The sequence below is a fragment of the Arachis hypogaea genome, chromosome 3, assembly GCF_003086295.3.
Source record: "Arachis hypogaea cultivar Tifrunner chromosome 3, arahy.Tifrunner.gnm2.J5K5, whole genome shotgun sequence".
NCBI classification, from domain to species: domain Eukaryota; kingdom Viridiplantae; phylum Streptophyta; class Magnoliopsida; order Fabales; family Fabaceae; genus Arachis; species Arachis hypogaea.
Genome location: NC_092038.1, coordinates 13,950,027 through 13,976,080, shown reverse-complemented (window position 1 = coordinate 13,976,080; position 26,054 = coordinate 13,950,027). Strand labels below are relative to the sequence as shown.

Here is a 26,054-nt window from a genome sequence, read left to right as displayed (position 1 = left end):
ATTTAATAGCAAAAACTAATTTTACAGAAAATAAAATAAATTTTAAATAATAAACTAAATTACCCATAGAATTATAACTAATATATATATACCATAACAAGTCAAAAGTCACAATTCAACACAAATTCACAAATCAAAACACAAATTCACAACTCACAAGTTCACACGACACTAAAATAAATTCAAGTAGCAAATAAACTAACCAAACTACTAGAATAAACAACTAATTAACTAAAATCTAAACAAGTTATTTAATAATCATTCTATTCTTCATCAGTCATAAAATTTTCACGAGTTTCACAAACTTTTGCATTACCATCTTCATCATTATCAGGAGCAGGAGGAAGAGGTCCTTGGAAAAGTTCTTCAAACTCATCATCATCAAGATAAGGAATTGTCAAAGGATCTTTAGATGCACCAACAACTCTATTACCACTTGTTTCATCATTTAAATCAGGATCTGGAATTAGAGCATCTAAATCTTCTTCTTCTCCATCTTCGTCAGCAACAATCCACTTTTCATCAGAGTCCAACTCATCAAGACTATAGTCATAATCAAGACTTCTTCTAGTTTGTTTTTTCTTTGTTAATCTTGAGTTTGTCATCACAAACACAACATCATTCATGGTTTTAGCTTTTAAACGGTTTCTCTTTTTTGTGTGAACCTTTCAAAAATAGATAAAAAATATTATTCAAACAACAAAATAGAATTGAAGAATTAACAACCAAATTTATAAAAGTAAAATGCAACTTATATTTAATTACTAACCATCTCAAAAGCGCTCCAATTACGTTCACATCCAGATGAATTACATGTCAAATTCAAGACACGAATTGCAAATTGTTGGAGCTCTGGATGCTGATCTCCATAAGAATCCCACCATTGAGCTGGAGTTTTATTATAAATTGTATTTTGAGCAACTTTACTACCAAAAAACTCTTTTCGAGTCTTAAAATCTTCAAGTTGAGCATCCATCTTAGTAATTTAATCTGGATTTTCTGTCATCCTTTCCATACAAACATAAAACTGCTTCTTAAGCTCATAAGCAATTTTAAAACCAGAGCTATAATGAATTTGAGGATTCAAATAATAGCCTACAGCATGCAATGGCCTATGAAGTTGGTTGTCCCATCTTGCATCAATAATATCCCAAATAGGTATATAACTAAAACATAAAAAAATTAATAAATTATTTACAAAATAAACAATATTTTCAGAATTGCATTAATTAAAATAATAAAATAAATAAAAAATAAAATAATTAGACACTTTACTTTGTCTCAACTCCTTGAAATGCATCTCGTATTTTCTCCTTTGCACTTGTCATTTCTTTATAAATAAATTCCATTGCCGGCTTTTCTTCTGAATCCACCATACGAAGCACATGAAGAAGAGGGTAGGCAGCCCTCAAGCAAATTACCATTTCTTTCCAAAACACATTATTTAACACCACACTTGCAATTATCTTTCCATCTTTTGTCTTTGCAAATTTACTAGAAGTCCATTGATTAGAAAGAAATATTTTTATTAAGGAACCTTTGTTGTCATTGAGACATTCCAAAGCAAGGTAAGAAGTTGCAAAACGGGTCATACCCGACCTCACCAAATCTTTTCCCTTAGTGTGGATGTGTAGTAGTGCAATAAGAGCAGTTCTAGCATATATGTAAGTAGTAATCTTTCTACCTTTGTAAATTGTGTCCTTGTGAAGTGTTACTTTTTTTTCCAAGTCTTCTAACATTAAATCAATGCAATGTGCTGCACAAGGCGTCCAAAACAACTTTTTCCTCTTTTTCATTAACTTCTCCTGCAGCTTTGTAGTTAGCCGTATTGTTGGTGACAACTTGAATGACATTTTTTTCACCAACCTCTTCAACTACATCATCTATCATTTTAAATATTTTATCAGCTATCTTAGTAATATGAGAGGCATCAATAGATTTTAGAAAAACAATCCCTTTAGGACTATTAACCAAAAAATTTAGGATGGTCCGTCTTCTCTTATCTATCCAACCATCAGTCATTATTGTGCAACCAACCTGCTTCCAATATACTCTATGTTTCTCTAGTGATTGTTGAACAAGCTCCACGTGTTTCTTCAAAAGAGGCACCCTTAATTCATGGTAGGATGGTGGCTTGAATCCTTGTCCATATCTTATAGCTTTCTCAAACATTCTACTATATTCCTCGCTCCTTGAAATATTAAAGGGGATGCCATTGTTGTAGAAAAAAGCACTAATGTCTAAACATACTTCCTCTCTCAAATTCTTCTTAAATATATTGTTGATTATTGTTTGAGTACTAATGCGAGTTTTCTTGAATATGTTGCCATCTAGTTCTTTTCCCTTTCTTTTTTCACCGGTAGTGTCAACTTCTTTAGCAGCTTTCCCTGAACTTACCCCACCCATGCTTGTTTTTTTCATCAAATTCACTTGCAACCCACTCACAACATCTCACATTTGCTTCTTAACTTCATCACTAATAGTTGTACAAGCCCCAACATCTTTTTGAGTTCCTGCTAAGTGGTGTTTCAATCTATAAACTCCTCCTGAAAAAATTTTATGACAATATTTACATTGTATCTTCTTTCCATCTTCTCCAACAGATATCCCGTGCTCCTATCCTACATCAGTTCTATTTCCAAGAGCATTCTTAGAAACTTTTCTTTTACTAGCAATTCCAGCTGTACTTCCTGACTGAGAAGCTAGAATGTTAGTCAGATTTTCACTTGCATTAGCTTGAGTCGATGCCATTCCTGTTCAGAAAAAAAAACTGAAAACAATAAATATTCAATGAATCAATTCAACAAAAAATTAATAATCCAATTTAAATAAAAATTACCAACATAACAAAAATTCAAGAATTATATTCAATGCCACAAGTCCACAACAACAATTCAGAGATATAGATAGTTATCAAATTATTGGGATAATATAAGTGACAAATAATGAAGACATTAAGATATAAATAGTTATAACATGCATGAACTAAATATTATTGCAACAAAACCATAAAGCTCAAATAATGAATGTACACATACAATTTAATTTTATGCGTTATATAGATACATAGATAGATAGCCTTTTTCAATAAATATTATTGCATACAAACCCCACAACAATATAGTGTAGTAGTGTTTATTGTTGCACAACTATTAGTACTGTCATAGTTGCTTATGGTGAAGAATTAAAAATGAAACACATTACAATTCAGCAACTTGGTATAAGCAATTCATTGAAATGCATCAGTTGGAATGGAAGTACAATAATAACACAAGCAAGGCTTCTGAGTTGTGAAAAATAATAAGGCCAGCCATCTTGTTCTTGTCAGGGTTTATTTAAGTGAAAACACCACCACATACATGCTTTATATCTTGAGGTAAATCAACATAAGGCCAAAGATTTAATCGTGCTAGAAATTTATAACTCAACACTTATTTAATTATTGTTATAGTTTATTTTATCTGATAGAGAACAAAGATTATATAAGCATCACTTGGATATCTAATTCAACCAATCATAAAATATGTATGTGCTAATGGTGGATGAATTTAAAATTCTGAGTTAAATCAAATTTAAACATTTATCTATATGCTTAATTATTATACAACAGGCACATAATCTAATATCCCTTATTTATACAAATAAATATACACCAAAATAAGATAAATAAGAAATTCACAAGTACAGGACAATAAACAAGATTAATTAATGGTTAACAAATCTTATCAAAAATAGGTTAATAGATTGAGTTGGTTGAGAGTTGAAATATGTAAAGTTCTTTGTCTTGTCCTCCATAATGCACTAAACCAATGTTGTGAAAGTTATGGTCCCTAACTGAATTTGTGACTTCTAACCTCTAACGGCAAGGTTATATACCACATTGTCAATGGAATATGGGTTATCACTTATCATCACACAAAACTTTAACCCGATATACAAGCCTGAACATTTATAAGAAAGACCTCACTTTTCAGAGAACATGACTATCCAACTATGCAACAACATTCAAGAAGAAAGCATAGCAACACCAGACCAGATCAGACCACTACTTCAACTTTTTCAAACTAGGAAAAATCAAATTCAAAACAGCAGAAATCAAGAGGTCTAAACAAGCATAACATAGGCAACCTATATTGATCTAAATCTCTACACTTAAATACACAATCTGAATTTAAGAGGTCTCTAATTATGTTATAACAATGAGATAATTTTATCATTCTAATCTTCTGCAGCATCATCAATTTCCTCATCCTTAGGCACAGCACGAAGGTAGAGAACATTGTTACATCTAGAAATAAAAAAATAAAACAAAACATACTTATTTTCATTCAAGAAGTTTAGTCAAACACAAATCAAACAGGCCACAACAAATTAGGATAAAATTAGGATGAAATTTTGTCACATATTAACATAGAACCACAGAAGTAGCGTTTAATTATATTACTAGAGTGAGGAAGTGATATGCTTCTTCTTAACTTACCTGATGAACTAGCAGCAAAGGGGAGGGGAAGAGCAGTGACCAGCGATCCAGATTCTAATCCAAATTCCAGAGCCAGAGACAGAGAGGCAGAGTCGCTGAGCCAAAGAGTCTCAATGTGTTGCAATCGTAAAGTGACGCTCACGGCCTCACACAGCCCAACCACCACCAGTCCGAGTCGATAACACCAGCGACAAACCTCACGGAGTCACGGTGAGTCGGCGATGCTCCAAATTGGGGTTTTCGGTCGCGCGAAATTCAAATTTCAGAGGGAAAGAGAGATAGAGTCAGAGATTGAGACTTGAGAGAGGTGGACATTTGAAATTTTGGCCATGGAGAATTGAAGATAAACTGTAAAAGTAAGAGAGATTAAGAGATTAGAGACGGTTACTCTGCTAGGGCTCTTTTTCCATGGTCTTCTATTTAGACTGGGCCATTGGATTGGGTTGGGCTGCAATCAGAGGGCTCAGGGCCAAGGAAAAGAACTTCTTCAACCTGAAACACAACCACGCAGCAGAAGCTACGATTCCGGCGACTCTGCGATTTTCAACGGCGATTTCACACAAAGCAGCATGATTCTGAACGAGAAGCAGAACCGCAACGGAAAGATGAAGTAGAAGCGCATAATCATGCGTTTCCACGAGTTTACACGCGATTCTTACTACCTTGGTAGGGAGAATTGGTGATTGTAATCTATTAAAAGATAGTGAAATTTTATCGCAATTGTGATGGAAACTGGATGTAAGCTACATTGCACTAAGTAGCTGAAATTAAGATATATTTGTGTGTTATTATTCTTTCTATTTTCTGTTTCTAATTTTGCATTAACGAAGACAAAACAAAAATATCTCTTGATTCTACTATCATGCACCTCTTTTTTATTACTCTCTTTGTGCGTTACTCAGTTTTGGCTTCTACCCATCAAGAGACAAAATCACATTTTTTTTAGTTTTCAGTTCATTGTATCTCAACTAAATTTAAAGTTAAAAGCAAAATTAAAAAGAGATTAAAAGTCAATCCTCTTTTTCTTAGTTTTTGATAACAATCAAATTTTTTTTTACATTTTTTAAAATAAGTATTTTTAAAATTAAAAAATCAAATATAAAATAATTTATTTATAATCTATTTTTAATATAAATATTTATTATTTAAATTATTTTTTAAAAAATTTAATCAAACTATTTATTCAAACTGATCTTATAATATGAAAATAAAGTTTAACGTTAATCGAGATATGTCATACAAATTTTTTTTATTTTTATTGGCACATATTGAAATTATTGTTAGTAAAATATTTAAACTTTTTTAATGAACTTATAGCATATAAATTAAAATTTAAAATTTTATATTTTTATAGATTTTTTATTAATAATGTTAACATATGTACTTAGTTAATCCATTTTTTAACAGCTGAATTGACATGAAAAGCTTTAATTCTCATCGATCTCGATGGACAATAATGGTGAGTGTAGCAACTAGCAAGTAGGGACACTGGTGGAATGCATAGACATAATATTAGGAGAGGAGATCTTCTTCGGTGAAAAAACTTAAATACTGTCAAGTATTTAATTTAATTATTTATTATTTTTTTTATTTAATTTTAGTTTCACTTCTAGAATTAAAAGTGAGAGATTACATCTTATTATATCAAATATTTTTTTTATTGAAGAAGATTGATTTCCCTTCTACTACTATAGTAGTTTCTTCCACATGAATAGTTTGGGATATTTTGCATAGTTGAGGCCATTTTCGCACAAATTCTGTTCTTTGGCACCAAAGTCTTCACTCTGAAACTCGTAATTAATAATGGAGCACATGTCCGTAGGACCCTCCAGCTGATTTAGGATCATGACTTGAGCATTAATTATTATAATTATAATAAAATAATAATGAGATATTTATGAACTTATGAAAAAATATTTACTTAAAATTTTACTTTTAATATTTAAAAAAAAATCACAAATAAATCTTTAAAAATTTATACTTCAAATAAATTAATTCTTATAAAAAAATAAAATAACAAATATAAATATATTATTTATAAATTAGTTTTTATACAAAACAACAATAACAACAACAAAGCCTTATCCCACTAAGTGGGGTCGGCTACATGAATCAAACGACGCTATTGTGCTCTGTCATGTATCATGTCTACAGAGAGACCGTTTACATGTAAATTTCGTTTGACCACCTCATGGATGATCTTCTTAGGTCTTCCCCTGCCTTTCACCCTTTGTCCATCTTCCATCTCATCCACCCTCCTGACTGGATGTTCTATCGGTCTTCTTCTCACGTGTCCAAACCACCTGAGACACGATTCAACCATCTTTTCCACAATGAGTGCTACTCCAACTCTCTCCCTTATATCTTCATTCCTTATTTTATCCAATCGCGTATGACCACTCATCCATCTCAACATCTTCATCTCTGCCACACTCAGCTTATGTTCGTGCTCCCCTTTAGCCGCCCAACACTCCGTACCATACAGCATAGCCGGTCTTATAGCGGTGCGATAGAATTTACCTTTTAAGTTTTAAAGGCACTTTTTTGTCGCATATAAAACCATATGCACTCCGCCATTTTGACCAACCTGCTTGGATCCTATGATTTACATCCTGTTCAATCTCTCCATTATCCTGTATGATGCACCCAAGATACTTAAAACTTTTAACTTTTTCTAGGATGTTTTCTCCAATCTTCACCTCTATATTGGGATTTTTCCTTCTCAGACTGAACTTACATTCCATATATTCCGTCTTGCTACGGCTTATGCGCAGAACATACACTTCTAAAGCTTCTCTCCATAACTCTAACTTCTTATTTAGGTCTTCCCTTGACTCTCCCATAAGGACGATATCATCGGCAAAAAGCATGCACCATGGCACAGGCTCTTGAATGTGCTCTGTGAGTACTTCCAAGACTAATGTAAAAAGGTATTGACTTAAGGATGATCCCTGGTGTAATCCTATACCAATAGAGAATTCCTCCGTCACACCACCTTGAGTCTTCACACTAGTTGTGGCCCCATCATACATGTCTTTAATTGTCCGAATATATGCGATCCTTACTCTCCTCTTTTCTAAAACCTTTCATAAGACCTCCCTTGGTACCCTATCATACGCTTTTTCCAAATCAATAAACACCATATGTAGATCCCTTTTATTACTACGATACATCTCCATCATCCTTCTTAATAGGTATATCGCTTCAGTGGTAGATCTTCCTGGCATAAATCCAAATTGGTTCTCTATTACTTGTGTCTCTTTTCTCAACCTACGTTCTATCACCCTTTCCCATAACTTCATAGTATGACTCATAAGCTTAATCCCTCTATAGTTTCCGCAACTTTGTATATCCCCTTTATTCTTGTAGATAGGTACCAAGGTGCTCTTTCTCCACTCATCAGGCATCTTCTTTAACCTTAAAATCTCATTAAAAAGCTTGGTTAACCAGCTGATGCCTTTTTCTCCAAGACCCTTCCAAACCTCAATCGGGATATTATCAGGTCCTACTGCCCTGCCATTTTTCATCTGTTTTAGAGCCTTTTTTACCTCGAAGTCCCGAATCCTTCGATAGTAGTCAAAGTTTTGATCTTCTTCCCTTGTGCATAATCGACCAAGGCTTGGAAGAGTCTTCTGTCCCTCATTAAATAACTCGTAGAAGTAGCTCTTCCACCTTTCATTAATCTTCTCCTCTTGAGCCAACACCTCTCCATCATTATCCTTTATGCACTTAACCTGATCCAAATCTCTCGTTCTTCTTTCCCGACTCTTTGCGATTCTATATATACCTTTTTCTCCTTCTTTCGTGTCCAAAGACTGGTAGAGACCCTCATATGCTCTTGTTTTTGCTTCACTTACAGCCACTTTTGTCTCTTTCTTAGCCGCCTTATATTTTTCCCAGTTATCTGTATTGCGGCATAAAGACCACTCTTTAAAGCATTCCCTTTTTATCTTTATCTTTTCTTGTATACTCGCATTCCACCACCAGGACTCCTTGTCTTTTGGTCCTATTCCTTTAGATTCACCAAAACTTTGTTTTGCTGTTCTTCTAATGACTTCTGCCATCTCCCTCCACATCTCTTCCGCGCTTCCATTTCCATCCCACTTTGCCTCTTCTCCTACCCGCCTTAGGAAGCTTCTTTGTTCCTCACCTTTCATCCCGCCACCACCTCGTCCTTGGGTTCTTCGTATGATGTCTTTTCCTCAACTTTTGCTCAACGCGAAAATCTATGACGAGCACCCTATGTTGTGTTGTCAAACTCTCTCCCGGAATAATTTTACAATTAATGCAAAATTTTCGGTCGACTCTCCTCAACAAGAAGAAGTCGATTTGAGAGCTTGTCATGCCACTCTTATAGGTTATAAGATGTTCGTTTCTCTTTTTAAAACATGTATTTGCGATGAGAAGATCAAAGGTTGAGGAAAAGTCCAAAATAGTTTTACCCTCGGCATTGATCACCCCGAAACCATGGCCTCCGTGAATACTCCCATATCCAGTCACTTCTCTCCCAACATGGCCATTTAAATCTCCTCCTAAGAAAATCTTATCTCCCAAAGGTATGCCTTGAACCAAACTCTCTAGATCCTCCCAAAACCTTATTTTGTGTTGTTCGTCCGAACCCACTTGCGGTGCATAGGCGCTAATCACATGGAAAGCACCTCCCTCCACCACAAGTTTGATAGAGATGATTCGATCTCCCACCCTCTTGACATCCACTACGTCCTTCTTCCACTGCTTATCCACAATTATTCCAACCCCATTCCTATTCTTCACCTTTCCTATATACCAAAGTTTGAAACCAGAAGTATCCAACTCCCTAGCCTTTGCACCAACCCATTTCGTTTCTTGTAGGCACATAATGTTAATCTTCCTCCTTGTCATGGTGTCCACCACCTCCATAGACTTTCCTGTTAGAGTGCCTATGTTCCATGTCCTAAATATCAACCTTCTGTCGCTTCGACCTTTACCTTTTACTTTGTGAACTAGCTTATTTACCCTCATCCGTTCACAAAAACGTGAGAACTCTTGCTCATTTAACACTACATCCGGGTACCGATGCAGCGGCTCTTGCTTTGACACCGTACTCGAGCCATACGGCGCGTTGCTTCCGGACAACGACGTAGCTTTAGCGCAATAATGTCTTTGATTCATGTCATGGGAGTTCGACTATATTTTTATGTTGGTTGCCGAAGACCTAACATAACCCTCCTCCTTTATCCGGGTTTGGGACTGGCTATGTACCACAAGTGTAACATAGATGGAGTTTATAAATTAGTTTTTATAATTAGAATAAAAAGTTTTAATTTAAATTAATTTGTCTATGTTTGTTATTTTAAAATTTTTTTATTAATATTCCTTTTAAGATTCATATATGAAATATAAATTTTTTAAGGTTTATTTATTATTTTACTCCATATTTTATTAATGCAATCACTTATTATTGTTTTTTTGACTAATCTTTGTTTAAAAAATTTATCTATTTATACAATTCTACTATTCAAGCTTACACAATTGCTTGTTGCTGTAAGAATAAAATTTTCTCGAAGCATAATTCTTTTTTATTTCAATTTAACTAGATGACCCGAACTAAGTCAAGTAAACCTTAACTAAATCTGATTGGTTTGGTTTGAATTTGTTTAAAAACAAAAATTGTACAGTGTGAAAAACATTACTTAAAATAAAAAGTTAGTTCAATATATAGATGAATTAGAATGAATTAAAATTATTCTGTCGATCTGTCAAATCAGTCAAAATAGATAGATTAAACTTAAAATTTTAAATTCGCCAAATTTACACTGTTAAACCTATGAATTTTAATGGAATGTGAATGGTCAACTCAATGAATAAACTTGCTTTACTTTCGCGAGCTAGTCCGTTCCTCCTCGTTTTAGGTCGAGCTTTGACAGGTACGATGGGATAACTTGTTTTACCATCTCTAATTGATATATATTTATTTTAAAATTAATTTTTTTTACCTTACACAACACACACTATTATAAGTTCTATATTTCATTTTTCCAGTTTATGAACTCTTTTATTATTTTTTTTGTCAAATAAATTAGACAACTTTTAATTTTAGATATTACAAATGAACCTTTTCAATTTTTGTTAAGTATTTATTATCTTATGATCCAATTTCTAATTTTGCATATCACCTCCTATTATTTGCAGAAGTCTTAGAAAATCAAATCAAAAAAATTATAAGGGTTCTCCAAATTTTTAGTGAAGCATCAAGTCTCATCACAAGTAAGGAGAAAAATGTCTATTCTATTCTCCAAAAATGTGAAAAGAGATACGAAAAACAAAGTTATGAGAACATGTAGTTACAGAGAGGTTCCATGCCTAGAATGATACCTAGGAACCCTACTAACCAATAGCAAAAAGAATAAGGACAACTATAGTAACATCATTGAAAGGATGCACAACAGACTAAAGGACTGAAAAATCAGTTGTCTCTCCCTAGCTAGTCGTATCATCCTTGCACAGTCAATCATTAATTCAGATCTAAATTTCAATATGCAACATGGAAAAATTCCTGTTGGAGTGTGTAAAGAAATTGAAATTTGCCAAAAAAATCTTACTTGGGAGGAAAGAACAAAATACTAGAAAGATTCAAAAATTATTTTTGTTATGGAAAGGTGGTTGGTGTTTTGAGAGATTATTGGGAAGTAGGGTGATATACCGGGAGTGGAGGTAGCAGCCACCACGCAGGGGCGTGCTGTCCAAGCAGCCACGCCGCGTGTCATCGCCCAAGCACCACGCAGGGGGCGTGGTGACGCGGCACGCCTGCAAAAAGCTGACACCACGGGGGGGGGGAGCGTGGTGGAGGTGGCAGCGCAGAGTTCCAACGTGTCATCGCCCAGGCACGACGCAGGGGGCGTGGTGACGCGGCACGCCTGCAGAAAGCTGACATCACGGAGGGGGGATGTGGTGGAGGTGGCAGCGCAAAGTTCCAAGGCGGTCTTCACCACCGGGAGGGCGTGTTGACTGTCCTTCCATACAGGAGACAGCCTTCCACCTCGGGAAACAGCAAGCAGAGAGTAGTGGCTCTTTATAAGGAGCCTCTCGGTTGCTGAAGTGTGTTGTGTTATGGAGAGTAGAAGGGAGGCTGAAGTGTGTTCCAACCACGAGAGAGATTGGTGATCAACAAAGAGGAAAAGGAGGGTTTTAGTGGAAAAAAGAGGAAGATTGGAAAATAGGAGAAAAAATTAGATTTTTGTATTTATTTTGAAAAATGGTTTGTAATTATTATGCTCCGGAGGAACATATTATAAATTATTTGGATCATTCAATTTATGTAAGTTGGTACATTATATTTTTATTGTGTTTTAATTTTCTGTTATTTTTTGTTATTTAACATAATATAATATATTTTTATTTTTTTTGTTATTTTTAGATTAATTTTATGTTATAAAAAGACTATAATATAATAAAATGTATATTATATGATGTAATAAAAATTTTACAATAAAATATATTCTTTTTACAATAAAATATAAAAATGTTATAGTAAAATAAATATATATTCAGTAAATAAATAAATATGTATGTTGCAAATATTCAAAATTTTAATATATAAGTGTTAAGATAATAAATAAATAAATAAATACGTATGAGAAAATAATATATGCATTGTTCTTAAAAAGTAGAAAAATATTAGTTTTTGATGCAGGAGTAAAAAAAATCGCTCATTTATATCAATTTAAAAATATAATAATAACAATAATAATAATAATAATAATAATAATAATATACAAATAATAACAATATAATATAATATATACATATATCTATTTACGATTTGTATACTAATAAATATATGCATAAATTTTTTAAATAGTAAATATTTTAAATTTTTTAACATAAATATGCGTATGTTAATAAATAAATAATATTATAATAAATTAAATAAGTAAGGCGTATAAAATATATTTAATAAATAAATATTATAATAAATAAAGAATTTAAATTTTTAATAAATAAATAAATAAATAGATAAGTTATGTTGAATATTTTAATAAATAAGATATTAAAATAAATATGTGAATGTTTATTAATATATTTATAAGGATTATTATTTAATTAATGTAACAGATATCTTTGTTGATGCAGTTTAACCGAAATTTATTGGTGCGTAAACTGGATCCGCCACAAACGTGGAATCCGATGGTGGAGAACTACTTACGTGCCACAGGATTCTACCACGTCTCTAGAATTGGAGTCATAAGAGGATTTCACCTCATGTTAGCTGCTCTGGTTGAAAGGTGGAGACCTGAAACACACACCTTTGTATTGCTGATCGGTGAGGTTACAGTGACATTAGAGGATGTCGCTCATATATTCGGCCTACTACCCATTGATGGAGAGCCTGTCAGTGGATGGACAGATAGTAGTAGCGAGTTCGTTCAAAGTCAGGGCATAGTGATATTCGGTCGTGAGCCATCAGTTAGTGGTAATGCGAAGTCCTATATAAAGTTGGGATGGGTTCGACGTATCAGAGACGCAGAGCCGTTGGACACTGACGAGTCTATCAGGAGATACGTCAGATGTCATATCTTTTGTTTGTTAGGGTCGACCCTATTCACGGACAAGTCGACTGCATATGCCCATGCGAAATATCTACCGTTGCTTCGCGATTTCGAGCGGATCCATACTTATAGTTGGGGGTCAGCATGTCTCGCCCATCTTTACAGAGCACTATGCCGTGCATCACGATATGATACAAAGGAGATGGATGGCCTTCTAAATCTCTTGTATGTTTGGGCATGGGAGCGAATGCTGTGTCTTGCTCCCGTACCGAGACAAACTGGTGCACGAAATTGCAATCACTCTCTTGCAATTCCGCATAACTAACAGCAAGTGCACCGGATCGTCCAAGTAATACCTTACGTGAGTAAGGGTCGATCCCACGGAGATTGTCGGCTTGAAACAAGCTATGGTTATCTTGTAACTCTTAGTCAGGATATCAATAATTCTCAGGTTTAATTGTGAAGAGTAAAAGAATATGAAATAAATACTTGTTTTGCAGTAATGGAGAACAGGTTGAGGTTTTGGAGATGTTCTATCTTCTGAATCTCTGCTTTCCTACTGTCTTCTTCTTCATGCACGCAAGGCTCCTTCCATGGCAAGCTGTATGTAGGGTTTCACCGTTGTCAATGGCTACCTCCCATCCTCTCAGTGAAAATGTTCAACGCGCTCTGTCACAGCACAACTAATCATCTATCGGTTCTCAATCAGGTTGGAATAGAATCCAGTGATTCTTTTGCGTCTGTCACTAACGCCCAGCCCTCAGGAGTTTGAAGCTCGTCACAGTCATTCAATCCTTGAATCCTACTCAGAATACCACAGACAAGGTTTAGACCTTCCGGATTCTCTTAAATGACGCCATCAATTCTAGCTTATACCACGAAGATTCTGATTAAGGAATCCAAGAGATATTCACTCAATCTAAAGTAGAACGGAGGTGGTTGTCAGGCACACGTTCATAGGTGAGAATGATGATGAGTGTCACGGATCATCACATTCATCAAGTTGAAGAACAAGTGATATCTTAGAATAGAAGCAAGCGTGATTGAATGAAAAATAGTAGTAATTGCATTAATCCATCAAGACACAGCAGAGCTCCTTACCCCAACCATGGGGTTTAGAGGCTCATGCTGTAGAAGATACAATAAGAAATGTGTAATGTGTCATCCGCTAAAGATACAATGTCAAAATATCCTATTTATAGTGAACTATTTCCGGGGTCCACTTAGTGTGTGCTTGGGCTGAGCATTGAAGCTTTCATGTGTAGAGACTTTTTCTGGAGTTAAACGCCAGCTTTTGTGCCAGTTTGGGCGTTTAACTCCAATTTTTGTGCCAGTTCCGGTGTTAAACACCGGGAATTCTGAAGCTGATTTGCAACGCCGGTTTGGGCCATCAAATCTCGGGCAATGTATGGACTATTATACATTGCTGGAAAGCCCAGAATGTCTACTTTCTAACGCAATTAAGAGCGCGGTAATTGGGCTTCTGTAGCTCCAGAAAATCTATTTCGAGTGCAGGGAGGTCAGAATCCAACAGCATCTGCAGTCCTTTTTCAGCCTCTGAATCAGATTTTTGCTCAGGTCCCTCAATTTCAGCCAGAAATTACGTGAACTCACAGAAAAATACACAAACTTATAGTAAAGCCCAGAAAAGTGAATTTTACATAAAAACTAATAAAAACATACTAAAAACTAACTAAAATGTACTAAAAACATATTAAAAACATTGCCAAAAAGCGTATAAATTATCCGCCCATCACAACACCAAACTTAAATTGTTGCTTGTCCCCAAGCAACTGAAAATCAAATAGGATAAAAAGAAGAGAATATACTATAGACTCCAAAATATCAATGAAACTTAGCTCCAATTAGATGAGCGAGATTAGTAGCTTTTTGCCTCTGAATAGTTCTGGAATCTCACTTTATCTTTTGAAGTTTAGAATGATTGGCATCTATAGGAACTCAGAATTAAGATAGTGTTATTGATTCTCCTAGTTAAGTATGATGATTCTTGAACACAGTTACTTTATGAGTCTTGGCTGTGGCCCAAAGCACTCTGTCTTCCAGTATTACCACTGGATACATACATGCCACAGACACATAACTGGGTAAACCTTTTCAGATTGTGACTCAGCTTTGCTAGAGTCCCCAATTAGAGGTGTCCAAGGTTCTTAAGCACACTCTTTTTGCCTTGGATCACTTTTTATCTCTCTCATTTTTTTTTTCGTTTTTTTCTTTTTTTTTGAATTCACTGCTTTTTTTTCTTGCTTCAAGAATCAATTTGATGATTTTTCAGATCCTCAATAACATTTCTTCTTTTCCATCATTCTTTCAAGAGCCAACAAGTTTAACATTCTTTAATCAACAAATTCAAAAGACATATGCACTGTTCAGGCATTCATTCAGAAAACAAAAAGTATTGTCACCACATCAAGCTAATTCAACTAGTTTCAAAGATGAATTCGAAATCCTGCACTTCTTGTTCTTTTGTGATTAAAGCATTTTTCATTTAAGAGAGGTGATGGATTCATAGGACATTCATAGCTTTAAGGCATAGACATTAAATTTTATTAATCATGAATTAAAAACAAGACTCAAAGATAAACATAAGATAAGACTAATAGTAATAGAAAACAAAAATTTAAATGACTCTAAAATAGACTCCTAATGATAGAGGTTATCACAGAGTTAGGACTCAACAACCTTGATCTTGAGAAGTGGATGCTCCCTCAACTTGTGGGGTATTTGACCCTTCAAGGGAGAGCTTCTGGCGTTTCAGCTCCTGTAGCTCACGCCCCTGCTTCTCTTGTTCCCTTAGCAATTTGCAGAGCATGCAGTTTTGATTCTGCTGTTCTTCCTTAATTTGTTCCATAGCTTCTTACTGCTTGGCAACAGATGCTTCTAGACGGGCCCAGTAGTCAATTTCAGGGAGTTCAGGGAGGAACTCCTGCGCCCTCCTTTTGATAGAATTATCTTGCATTTGTCATTCCATTGACTTCTTGATGATTGGATGTTCAAATGGGATGAATTCATCTACTCCCATCCTCACCCCAGCATCTTTACATAGCAAGGAGATTAAGCTTGGGTAAGCCAGTTTGGCTTCAGTGGAATTCTTGTTTGCAATTGTGTAAATCTCACAAGCAATCAGATGATGAACCTCCACTTCTTTTCCCAGCATAATACAATGAATCATCACTGCTCTCTTGATAGTGACCTCAGAACGGTTGCTAGTGGGCAATATGGAACGCCCAATGAAGTCTAGCCAACCTCTTGCAATTGGTTTCAGATCTCCCCTCTTGAGTTGGTTTGGGACACCTTTTGAATTGGTTGTCCACTTAGTTCCAGGGAGGCATATGTCCTCTAGAACTTGATCCAACCCCTTATCTGCTCTCACCATTCTCCTATTAAAGGATTCAGGATCATCTTGCAGTTGAGGTAATTTGAAGACCTCTCTTATTTTGTCCAGATGGAAGTAAATAATTCTCCCTCTGACCATGATTCTGTAGGTATGAAAAGCAGTTCCAGTCATTCTCTGCTTATCTGTCAGCCACAGATTTGAGTAGAATTCCTGAACCATGTTTCTTCCAACCTTTGTCTCAGGGTTGGTTAGAACTTCCCATCCTCTGTTTCGAATTTGCTCTTGGATCTCCGGATATTCATCTTCTTTCAGATCGAATTTAACTTCCGGGATCACTGACCTTAGACCCATTATTTTGTGGTAATGGTCTGCATGTTCTTTGGTTAAGAACCTCTCTTGACTCCAAAGATCCTTTGGAGCATTCTCTTTCTTGCCTCTAGAATTGGTTTGTTTTCCTTTGGGAGCCATGATCTTGATGAGCCTTAGCTTAGTGATCACAGAAAAACACACCAAACTTAGAGGGTTGCTTGTCCTCAAGCAAAAGAAAAGAAAGAGGAGAGAGAGGAGAAGAGCAAATTCGAATGGTGGGGAAAGGGGGATGGCCGAACGTATATTTATAAGGGAGGGGGGAGAGATTTCAAAAATTTTGAAGGAGATTTGAGAAGATATGGAAAGAATTTGAGAGATATTTGAGTTTTTTGAAGAAGATTTGGAAAGGATTTGAAAGAGATTTGAAAAATGATTTTAATTTTTAAGAATTGAAGGTGAATGATGAAAGTTTGAAATGTGTTTATGCAGAAGATTATGGATCAAAACAAGAAAGTTTGAAAAAATTTGAAGTGGAAAGCAAAATCTCTATCCCCCACCTATCTGGCGTTAAACGCCCAGAATGGTATCCATTCTGGCGTTTAACGCCCAAATGTTGGCCATTATGGGCGTTTAACGCCCAGCCAGGTGCCCTGGCTGGCGTTAAACGCCAGAAACCCCTTTATCACTGGGCGTTTTGCTAAACGCCCAGGATGCTGCACACCTGGCGTTAAACGCCCAGAATGGTGCCCATTCTGGCGTTTAACGCCCAAAATGGTACATTTACTGACGTTAAACGCCCAAAATGGTATCCATTCTGGCGTTTAACGCCTAGAGTACCCCTTACTGGCGTTTTTTCGCCAGCAAGCTCCTTTTCTCTGCTTTTTGCATTGAATCATTCTGTAACTCTGTGAATTCATTCAATTTTGATGATTGCCCTTTGAGAATATGTATCAAACTTTTATTAAATAGAACAGATAACCTGCTAATAACTGGGTTGCCTCCCAGCAAGCGCTTTTTTATTGTCTTTAGCTGGACCTTTTTCTGAGATTCATTCAAGCCTCAGTTTTGAGCATTCTTGCTCAAAATTGCTTTCAAGATAATGTTTGATCCTCTGTCCATTAACAATGAACTTTTTGTCAGAATCAATATCCTGAAGCTCAACATATCCATATGGTGAGACCCCTGTAATCACATACGAACCCCTCCACCGGGATTTAAGTTTTCCTGGCAATAGTCTGAGCCTAGAGTTGAAGAGTAGAACTTTTTGTCCTGGCTCAAAGACTCTGGATGACAACTTCTTGTCATGCCACTTCTTTGCCTTTTCCTTATAAATTTTTGCATTTTCAAAGGCATTGAGTCTGAACTCCTCTAGCTCATTTAGCTGGAGCAATCTTTTTTCACCAGCTAACTTAGCATCCATGTTTAGAAATCTGGTTGCCCAGTAGGCTTTATGTTCCAGTTCCACGGGCAGATGACAAGCCTTCCCATACACAAGTTGGTATGGAGAGGTTCCTATAGGAGTCTTGAAGGCTGTTCTGTATGCCCACAGAGCATCATCCAAGCTCCTTGCCCAATCCTTTCTACGGGCAATAACAATCCGTTCCAGGATTCTTTTTAGCTCTCTATTAGAGACTTCAGCTTGCCCATTTGTCTGTGGGTGATATGGAGTTGCCACTTTATGGGTAATTCCATATCAGACCATAGCAGAGTACAGCTGTTTATTGCAGAAATGAGTGCCCCCATCACTGATTAGTACTCTGGGAACACCAAACCTGCTGAAGATGTGTTTCTGTAGAAATTTCAGTACGGTCTTGGTATCATTATTGGGTGTGGCAATTGCTTCTACCCATTTAGACACATAGTCTACTGCCACTAAAATATAAGTGTTTGAGTATGATGGTGGGAAGGGACCCATGAAGTCAATTCCCCATACATCAAACAATTCAATCTCTAGGATCCCTTGTTGAGGCATGGCGTAACCATGAGGCAAGTTACCAGCTCTTTGGCAACTGTCACAGTTACGCACAAACTCCCGGGCATCCCTATAGATAGTAGGCCAGTAGAATCCGCATTGGAGGACCTTAGTGGCTGTTCGCTCACCTCCAAAACGTCCCCCATACTGTTATCCATGGCAATGCCACAGGATCCTTTGTGCTTCCTCTCTAGGTACACATCTGCGGATTATTCCGTCTGTACATCTCTTAAAGAGATATGGCTCATCCCATAGGTAGTACTTGGCATCTGAAATTAATTTTTTTCTTTGCACCCTGCTGTACTCCTGTGGTATGAACCTCACAGCTTTATAATTTGTAATATCTGCAAACCATGGTTCTTCCTGGATGGCAAAGAGTTGCTCATCCGGAAAAGTTTCAGAGATCTCAGTAGAAGGGAGGGACGCCCCAGCTACTGGTTCAATTCGGGACAGATGATCAGCTACCTGGTTCTCTGTCCATTTTCTGTCTCTTATTTCTATATCAAACTCCTGCAGAAGCAATACCCACCTTATGAGCCTGGGTTTTGAATCCTGCTTTGTGAGTAAGTATTTAAGAGCAGCATGGTCAGTGTACACAATCACTTTTGACCCCACTAAGTAGGATCTAAACTTGTCAATGGCATAAACCACTGCAAGTAACTCTTTTTCTGTGGTTGTGTAATTCTTCTGTGCATCATTTAGAACACGGCTAGCATAATAAATGACATGCAGAAGCTTGTTATGCCTCTGTCCCAACACTGCACCAATGGCATGGTCACTAGCATCACACATTAGTTCAAATGGTAATGTCCAGTCTGGTGCAGAGATGACTGGTGCTGTGACCAGCTTGGCTTTTAGGGTCTCAAATGCCTGCAGACACTGTGTGTCAAACACAAATGGTGTGTCAGCAGCTAGCAGGTTACTTAGAGGTTTTGCAATTTTTGAAAAATCCTTTATAAACCTTTTGTAGAATCCTGCATGTCCCAGAAAGCTTCTGATTGCCTTAACATTGGTAGGTGGTGGTAATTTTTCAATTACCTCTACCTTTGCTTGATCCACCTCTATTCCTTTACTTGAAATTTTATGCCCAAGGACAATCCCCTCAGTCACCATGAAGTGAGATTTTTTTCAGTTTAAAACTAGGTTGGTCTCTTGGCATCTTTCAAAACAAGTGCTAGATGGTTAAGGCAGGAGTTGAATGAGTCTCCAAATACTGAAAAGTCATCCATGAAGACTTCCAGAAATTTCTCTACCATATCTGAGAAGATAGAGAGCATGCACCTCTGAAAGGTTGCAGTTGCATTGCACATACCAAAAGGCATCTTTCTGTAGGCAAATACTCCAGAAGGACATGTAAATGCTGTTTTCTCTTGGTCTTGAGGACCTACTGCAATTTGGTTGTAACCTGAATAGCCATCCAAAAAGCAATAATATTCATGACCTGCTAGTCTCTCTAGCATCTGGTCTATGAATGGTAAAGGAAAATGATCCTTTCTGGTGGCTGTATTGAGCCTTCTGTAGTCAATACACATATGCCATCCTGTAACTGTTCTTGTGGGAACCAGTTCATTTTTTTCATTATGAACCACTGTCAGGCCTCCCTTCTTGGGGACAACTTGGACAGGGCTCACCCAGGGGCTATCAGAAATAGGATAAATAATCCCAACCTCTAGTAACTTAGTGACCTTTTCTGCACCACCTCTTTCATGGCTGGATTTAGCCGCCTTTGTGGTTGAACCACTGTCTTGGCATTATCTTCCAATAGGATCTTGTGCATGCATCTTGCTGGGCTAATGCCTTTAAGATCACTTATGGACCACCCAAGAGCTGTCTTATGTGTCTTTAGTACTTGAATTAGTGCTTCCTCTTCCTGTGAGTTTAAAGCAGAGCTTATAATCACTGGAAAAGTGTCACCTTCTCCCAGAAATGCGTACTTTAGGGATGGTGGTAGTGGCTTGAGCTCGGGTTTAGGAGGCTTATCCTCTTCCTGAGGAATTTTTAGAGGTTCTTTTATTTCCTCTGGTTCCTCTAGGTCAGACTGAACATCTTTAAAGATATCCTCTAGCTCTGATTCGAGACTCTCAGTCATATTAATCTCTTCCACTAAAGAGTCAATAATATCAGTGCTCATGCAGTCATTTGATGTGTCTGGATGCTGCATAGCTTTGACAGCATTCAACTTGAACTCATCCTCATTGACTCTCAGGGTCACTTTCCCTTTTTGTACATCAATGAGAGTTTGTCCAGTTGCTAGGAAGGGTCTTCCTAGGATGAGAGTTGCACTCTTGTGCTCCTCCATTTCCAGCACTACAAAGTTAGTTGGGAAGGCGAATGGCCCAACCTTGACAATCATGTCCTCAATTATGCCTGATGGGTGTTTAATGGAGCCATCAGCAAGTTGAAGGCATATCCGGGTTGGTTTGACTTCTTCAGTCAGCCCAAGCTTTCTGATAGTGGATGCGGGTATTAGATTGATACTTGCTCCAAGGTCACATAGGGCTGTCTTGGTACAAGCACCTTCTAATGTGCATGGTATCATAAAGCTTCCTGGATCTTGAAGTTTCTCTGGTAAGCTCTTCAGAATGACTGCACTACATTCTTCAGTGAGAAACACTTTTTCAGTTTCTCTCCAATCCTTCTTATGACTTAAGATCTCTTTCATGAACTTAGCATAAGAAGGTATTTGCTCAAGTGCTTCTGCAAATGGAATCTTTATTTCAAGAGTCCTGAGATAGTCTGCAAAGCGGGCAAATTGCTTATCCTGTTCCGCTTGGCGGAGTTTCTGAGGATAAGGCATCTTGGCTTTATACTCTTCAACCTTAGTTGCTGTAGGTTTATTTCCTACAGAAGTGGTTGGAGAAGCCTTCTTAGAGGGGTTACTATCAGCACTCTCAGGTGTCTGATTCCTCATTGGCGTTTAAACGCCAGGATTGGGTGAGGAATCGGCGTTTAACACCAACTTTTCCCCCCTTGCTGGCATTTGAACGCCAGAACTGGGCAGGGAATGGGAGTTTAACGCCAACTTTTCCCCCCTTTCTGGCGTGTGAACGCTAGAAGTATTCCTCTCTGGGCTCTTACTGTCCTCAGAGGGATTTTGGACAGTGATTTGGTTATCCTCTGTCAGTTGTTCCTTTCTTAGCTTTCTGCTACTTTGAGTTGATACATTCAATGTTTTCCCACTCCTTAATTTAACAGCTTGGCATTCTTCTGTTATCTGTTTAGATAGTTGCTATCTTGTCTGATTTAATTGTGCTTCTATATTCTTGTTAGCAATTTTAGTTTCTTGGAGCATCTCTTTAAATTCTGCTAACTGTTTTGTCATCATGAGTAATTGCTGATTAAGCTCAACCATCTGTTCTTGAGGGTTAGGATCAGCAGTTACTGCCATAGCTTCTTCTTTTATAGAGGACTCACTGCTTGAGTATAAATGTTGATTTCTAGCAACTGTATCTATGAGCTCTTGAGCCTCTTCAATCGTCTTCCGCATGTGTATAGATCCACCAGCTGAGTGGTCTAAAGACATCTGAGCTTTTTCTGTGAGCCCATAATAGAAGATGTCTAACTGTACCCCACTCTGAAAATATTTCAGAGGGGCATTTTCTTAGCATACCTCTGTACCTCTCCCAGGCATTATAAAGGGATTCATTGTCCTCTTGTTTAAAGCCTTGGGTGTCCAGCCTTAGCTGTGTCATCCTTTTTGGAGGGTAAAATTGATTCAGGAATTTGTCTGATAACTGTCTCCATGTTTTTATGCTTGCTGTGGGTTGGTTATTTAACCACCTCTTAGCTTGATCTTTTATAGCAAATGGAAATAGTAATAATCTGTAGACATCTTGATCCACCTATTTATCACGTACGGTGTCAGCAATTTGTAAGAACTGTGCCAGAAACTCAGTAGGTTCTTCCTGTGGAAGACCGGAATATTGGCAGTTTTGCTGCAACATGATAATGAGTTGAGGGTTTAGCTCAAAGCTGCTTGCTTTAATGGGAGGTATATAGATGCTACTCCCATATGCAGCTGTGATGGGGTTAGTATATGACCCCAGAGTCCTTCTGGATTGCTCAATTCCACTTAGGTCCATGATGGAGAAAGGGAGATGATGTGGATATTATTATATATTTTTTTCGTTTTTAATTAAAATTGACCGAAAATAATAAAATAAATGGAAAAGAAAATAAAGTAAAATTTCGAAAACTAAAAGAAAATAAAATCAAAGCAAATTGAAAACTAAATCAATTAATTAATTAAAAAGATTTTGGAATTAGCAATTAAAAAGATATGATTGAAAATTATTTTGAAAAAGATTTGATTTTTAAAATGAGGAAAGAGAAAAACAACAAAATGACACCAAACTTAAAATTTTTAGAAAATCAAATACAATTTTTTGAAAATTTAAAGAAAAACACAAAGAAGACACCAAACTTAGAATTTTTTAAAGATCAAGAAGGGACTAAGAACATGCAAATTCGAAAAATTAAAAGAAAACAAAAACATGCAATTGACACCAAACTTAAAATATGAAACTAAACTCAAATAAAAGACTCTAAACCAACAAAAATAAAACAGTCCTAATCTAAGCAACAAGATACACCGTCAGTTGTCCAAACTCGAACAATCCCCGGCAACGGCGCCAAAAACTTGGTGCACGAAATTGCAATCACTCTCTTGTAATTCCGCACAACTAACAGCAAGTGCACTGGGTCGTCCAAGTAATACCTTACGTGAGTAAGGGTCGATCCCACGGAGATTATCGGCTTAAAGCAAGCTATGGTTATCTTGTAACTCTTAGTCAGGATATCAATAATTTTCAGGTTTAATTGTGAAGAGTAAAAGAACATGAAATAAATACTTGTTTTGCAGTAATGGAGAACAGGTTGAGGTTTTGGAGATGCTCTATCTTCTGAATCTCTGCTTTCCTACTGTCTTCTTCTTCATGCACACAAGGCTCCTTCCATGGCAAGCTGTATGTAGGGTTTCACTGTTGTCAATGGCTACCTCCCATCCTCTCAGTGAAAATGTTCAACGTGCTCTGTCACAGCACGACTAATCATCTATCGGTTCTCAATCAGGTTGGAATAGAATCCAGTGATTCTTTTGCGTCTGTCACTAACGCCCAGCCCTCAGGAGTTTGAAGCTCGTCACAGTCATTCAATCCTTGAATCCTACTCAGAATACCACAGACAAGGTTTAGACCTTCCGGATTCTCTTAAATGCCGCCATCAATTCTAGCTTATACCACGAAGATTCTGATTAAGGAATCCAAGAGATATTCACTCAATTTAAAGTAGAACGGAGGTGGTTGTCAGGCACACGTTCATAAGTGAGAATGATGATGAGTGTCACGGATCATCACATTCATCAAGTTGAAGAACAAGTGATATCTTAGAATAGAAGCAAGCGTGATTGAATGAAAAACAGTAGTAATTGCATTAATCCATCAAGATACAGCAGAGCTCCTCACCCCAACCATGGGGTTTAGAGGCTCATGCTGTAGAAGATACAATAAGAAATGTGTAATGTGTCATCCGCTAAAGATACAATGTCAAAATATCCTATTTATAGTGAACTAGTAACCTAGGATATACAGAAATGAGTAAATGACGTAAAAATCCACTTCCGGGGTCCACTTGGTGTATGCTTGACTGAGCATTGAAGCTTTCATGTGTAGAGACTTTTTCTGGAGTTAAACGCCAGCTTTTGTGCAAGTTTGGGCGTTTAACTCCAATTTTTGTGCCAGTTCCGGCGTTATAAACGCTGGGAATTCTGAAGTTGATTTGCAACGCCGATTTGGGCCATCAAATCTCGGACAAAGTATAGACTATTATACATTTCTCGAAATCCCAGGATGTCTACTTTCCAACGCAATTGAGAGCGCGCTAATTGGGCTTCTGTAGCTCCAGAAAATCCACTTCGAGTGCAGGGAGGTCAGAATCCAACAGCATCTGCAGTCCTTTTTTAGCCTCTGAATCAGATTTTTGCTCAGATCCCTCAATTTCAGCCAGAAATTACCTGAAATCACAGAAAAACACAGAAACTCATAGTAAAGCCCAGAAAAGTAAATTTTAAATAAAAACTAATAAAAACATACTAAAAACAGTGCCAAAAAGCGTATAAATTATCCGCTCATCACAAACGCTTCCACCGGCCGTGATACCAGTTGCCATGAGGTAATAAGTCTTATTTTAGTTATGTGTTATATTCATGATGCATGTTTGACATATGATGAGTTATTTAAATTTTTTCAATTAACAATGTTTCAGGTGGAGTCATTCGGAACGGACCACAGCGTGGTCATCGAAGACCGTGGAAACATTCAGGCATGATATAGATTACATGCAGGAGGTAAATAGTTATGGTTCTTCTAATCCGTTTTTTGAACCATTATTGTTAGGGTTCTAATATACCAATAATACTGTTGCAGTTTGAGTGGCGGCCGTATGACGGGTTATTCGTCCCCGACGACTTGCATCCCCATCTTGAGGTGTGTGACATCGTTGCTCCGTTGTTGTTGTTCGAGTGTGTCGAGTGGCACCCTGCGGACCAAGTGATGCGTCAGTTTGGATATGTACATCCTCCTCCGGGGGTACCAAGGGATATTCCAGTTGACCAGCATTGCATTGTTCTACGCGGAGTGCAGCTTCATGACTGGACAGTTTTGCATGGGCCATGGATAGTAGAGTGGGCCAACAGGCGACACAGCCGACTGCGAGACCTGCACCCCCTTCCAACCTGGGATTTTTTACCGACGGCTGAGTACCGGAATTGGTACATGCGCTCCTATGGACATCTGTTGAGATTGACTGGGTACGTTCCTCATCATCCACAGCCACCTGCCCCACCGCCACCTCCCCCTTAGCCACCTCAGCATGCAGTGTTTGAGCCGTTTCTTTATTATATACCACAGCCACCGGCCTACAGTCATGGTAGCCATCACACTCAGGGCAGCCACCACTCTCAGCAGTCTCATTACAGCCACCACTCTCAGCAGTCCTAGCATAGCCACCATTCTCAGCAGTCCCAGCATAGCCACCACTCTCAGCATCATGATCCCGTACTTACCATTCCTTCCGGTCATGATTGGTTTGACTTCTCCAGCGACGGATCCGGAGATCAGCTACTACAGCATTGGACTACGCCCCCCACGTGCTGACTCATCACGCTCCCACGTGCTGCACCTCCTGGCCAACCAATTTCTGCCACGTCAGTACGCCCCCTGCGTGCTGACTCAGCACGCCCCCTGTGTGCTGCCTAGGTGACTCAACCACAGCATGCCACCTAGCCTCCACGCCCCCACGTGTTGAAGGCACCACGCCCCCTGCGTGTTACCCCTTCATCTGACACGTCCATCTATTTGTAATACACACAGTTACTCCATTTTCACCCAATACACCAACATGTTTTCCATATTT

General features: G+C 37.5%; 3 protein-coding genes across 3 annotated transcripts; 1 reads left to right on the top strand and 2 right to left on the bottom strand.

Moving 5' to 3' along the window:
- Positions 1-59: 59 nt before the first annotated feature.
- Positions 60-5,413, bottom strand: LOC112789609 (uncharacterized). Its single transcript, XM_029296102.2, has 3 exons — positions 4,481-5,413; positions 770-2,753; positions 60-665 (listed from the first exon to the last, which is right to left on the bottom strand). Exons 2-3 carry the CDS (start codon positions 974-976, stop codon positions 264-266), a joined length of 609 nt encoding a protein of 202 aa, XP_029151935.1. The 5' UTR covers positions 977-2,753; positions 4,481-5,413; the 3' UTR covers positions 60-263.
- LOC140183200 (uncharacterized) lies at positions 986-1,739 on the bottom strand. Its single transcript, XM_072231225.1, has 2 exons — positions 1,276-1,739; positions 986-1,166 (listed from the first exon to the last, which is right to left on the bottom strand). The coding sequence occupies exons 1-2, from the start codon at positions 1,737-1,739 to the stop codon at positions 986-988; spliced, it is 645 nt and encodes a 214-aa protein (XP_072087326.1).
- Positions 5,414-12,646: 7,233 nt separating the features above from the next.
- Positions 12,647-13,333, top strand: LOC112773197 (protein MAIN-LIKE 1-like). The gene has a single exon (XM_025818265.1). It carries the CDS (start codon positions 12,647-12,649, stop codon positions 13,331-13,333), a length of 687 nt encoding a protein of 228 aa, XP_025674050.1.
- Positions 13,334-26,054: the final 12,721 nt, after the last annotated feature.

What these genes read in the sequence shown, in the direction of transcription:
- LOC112789609 (XM_029296102.2), bottom strand. Translation starts at nt 976, where the DNA reads ATGGATGCTCAACTTGAAGATTTTAAGACTCGAAAAGAGTTTTTTGGT. An exon ending in ATTGGAGCGCTTTTGAGATG is followed by an intron (nt 666 to 769) that starts GTTAGTAATTAA and finishes TATTTTTGAAAG; the next exon opens with GTTCACACAAAAAAGAGAAA.
- LOC140183200 (XM_072231225.1), bottom strand. Translation starts at nt 1,739, where the DNA reads ATGTTAGAAGACTTGGAAAAAAAAGTAACACTTCACAAGGACACAATT. An exon ending in TTTCAAGGAGTTGAGACAAA is followed by an intron (nt 1,167 to 1,275) that starts GTAAAGTGTCTA and finishes TTTATGTTTTAG; the next exon opens with TTATATACCTATTTGGGATA.
- LOC112773197 (XM_025818265.1), top strand. Translation starts at nt 12,647, where the DNA reads ATGGTGGAGAACTACTTACGTGCCACAGGATTCTACCACGTCTCTAGA.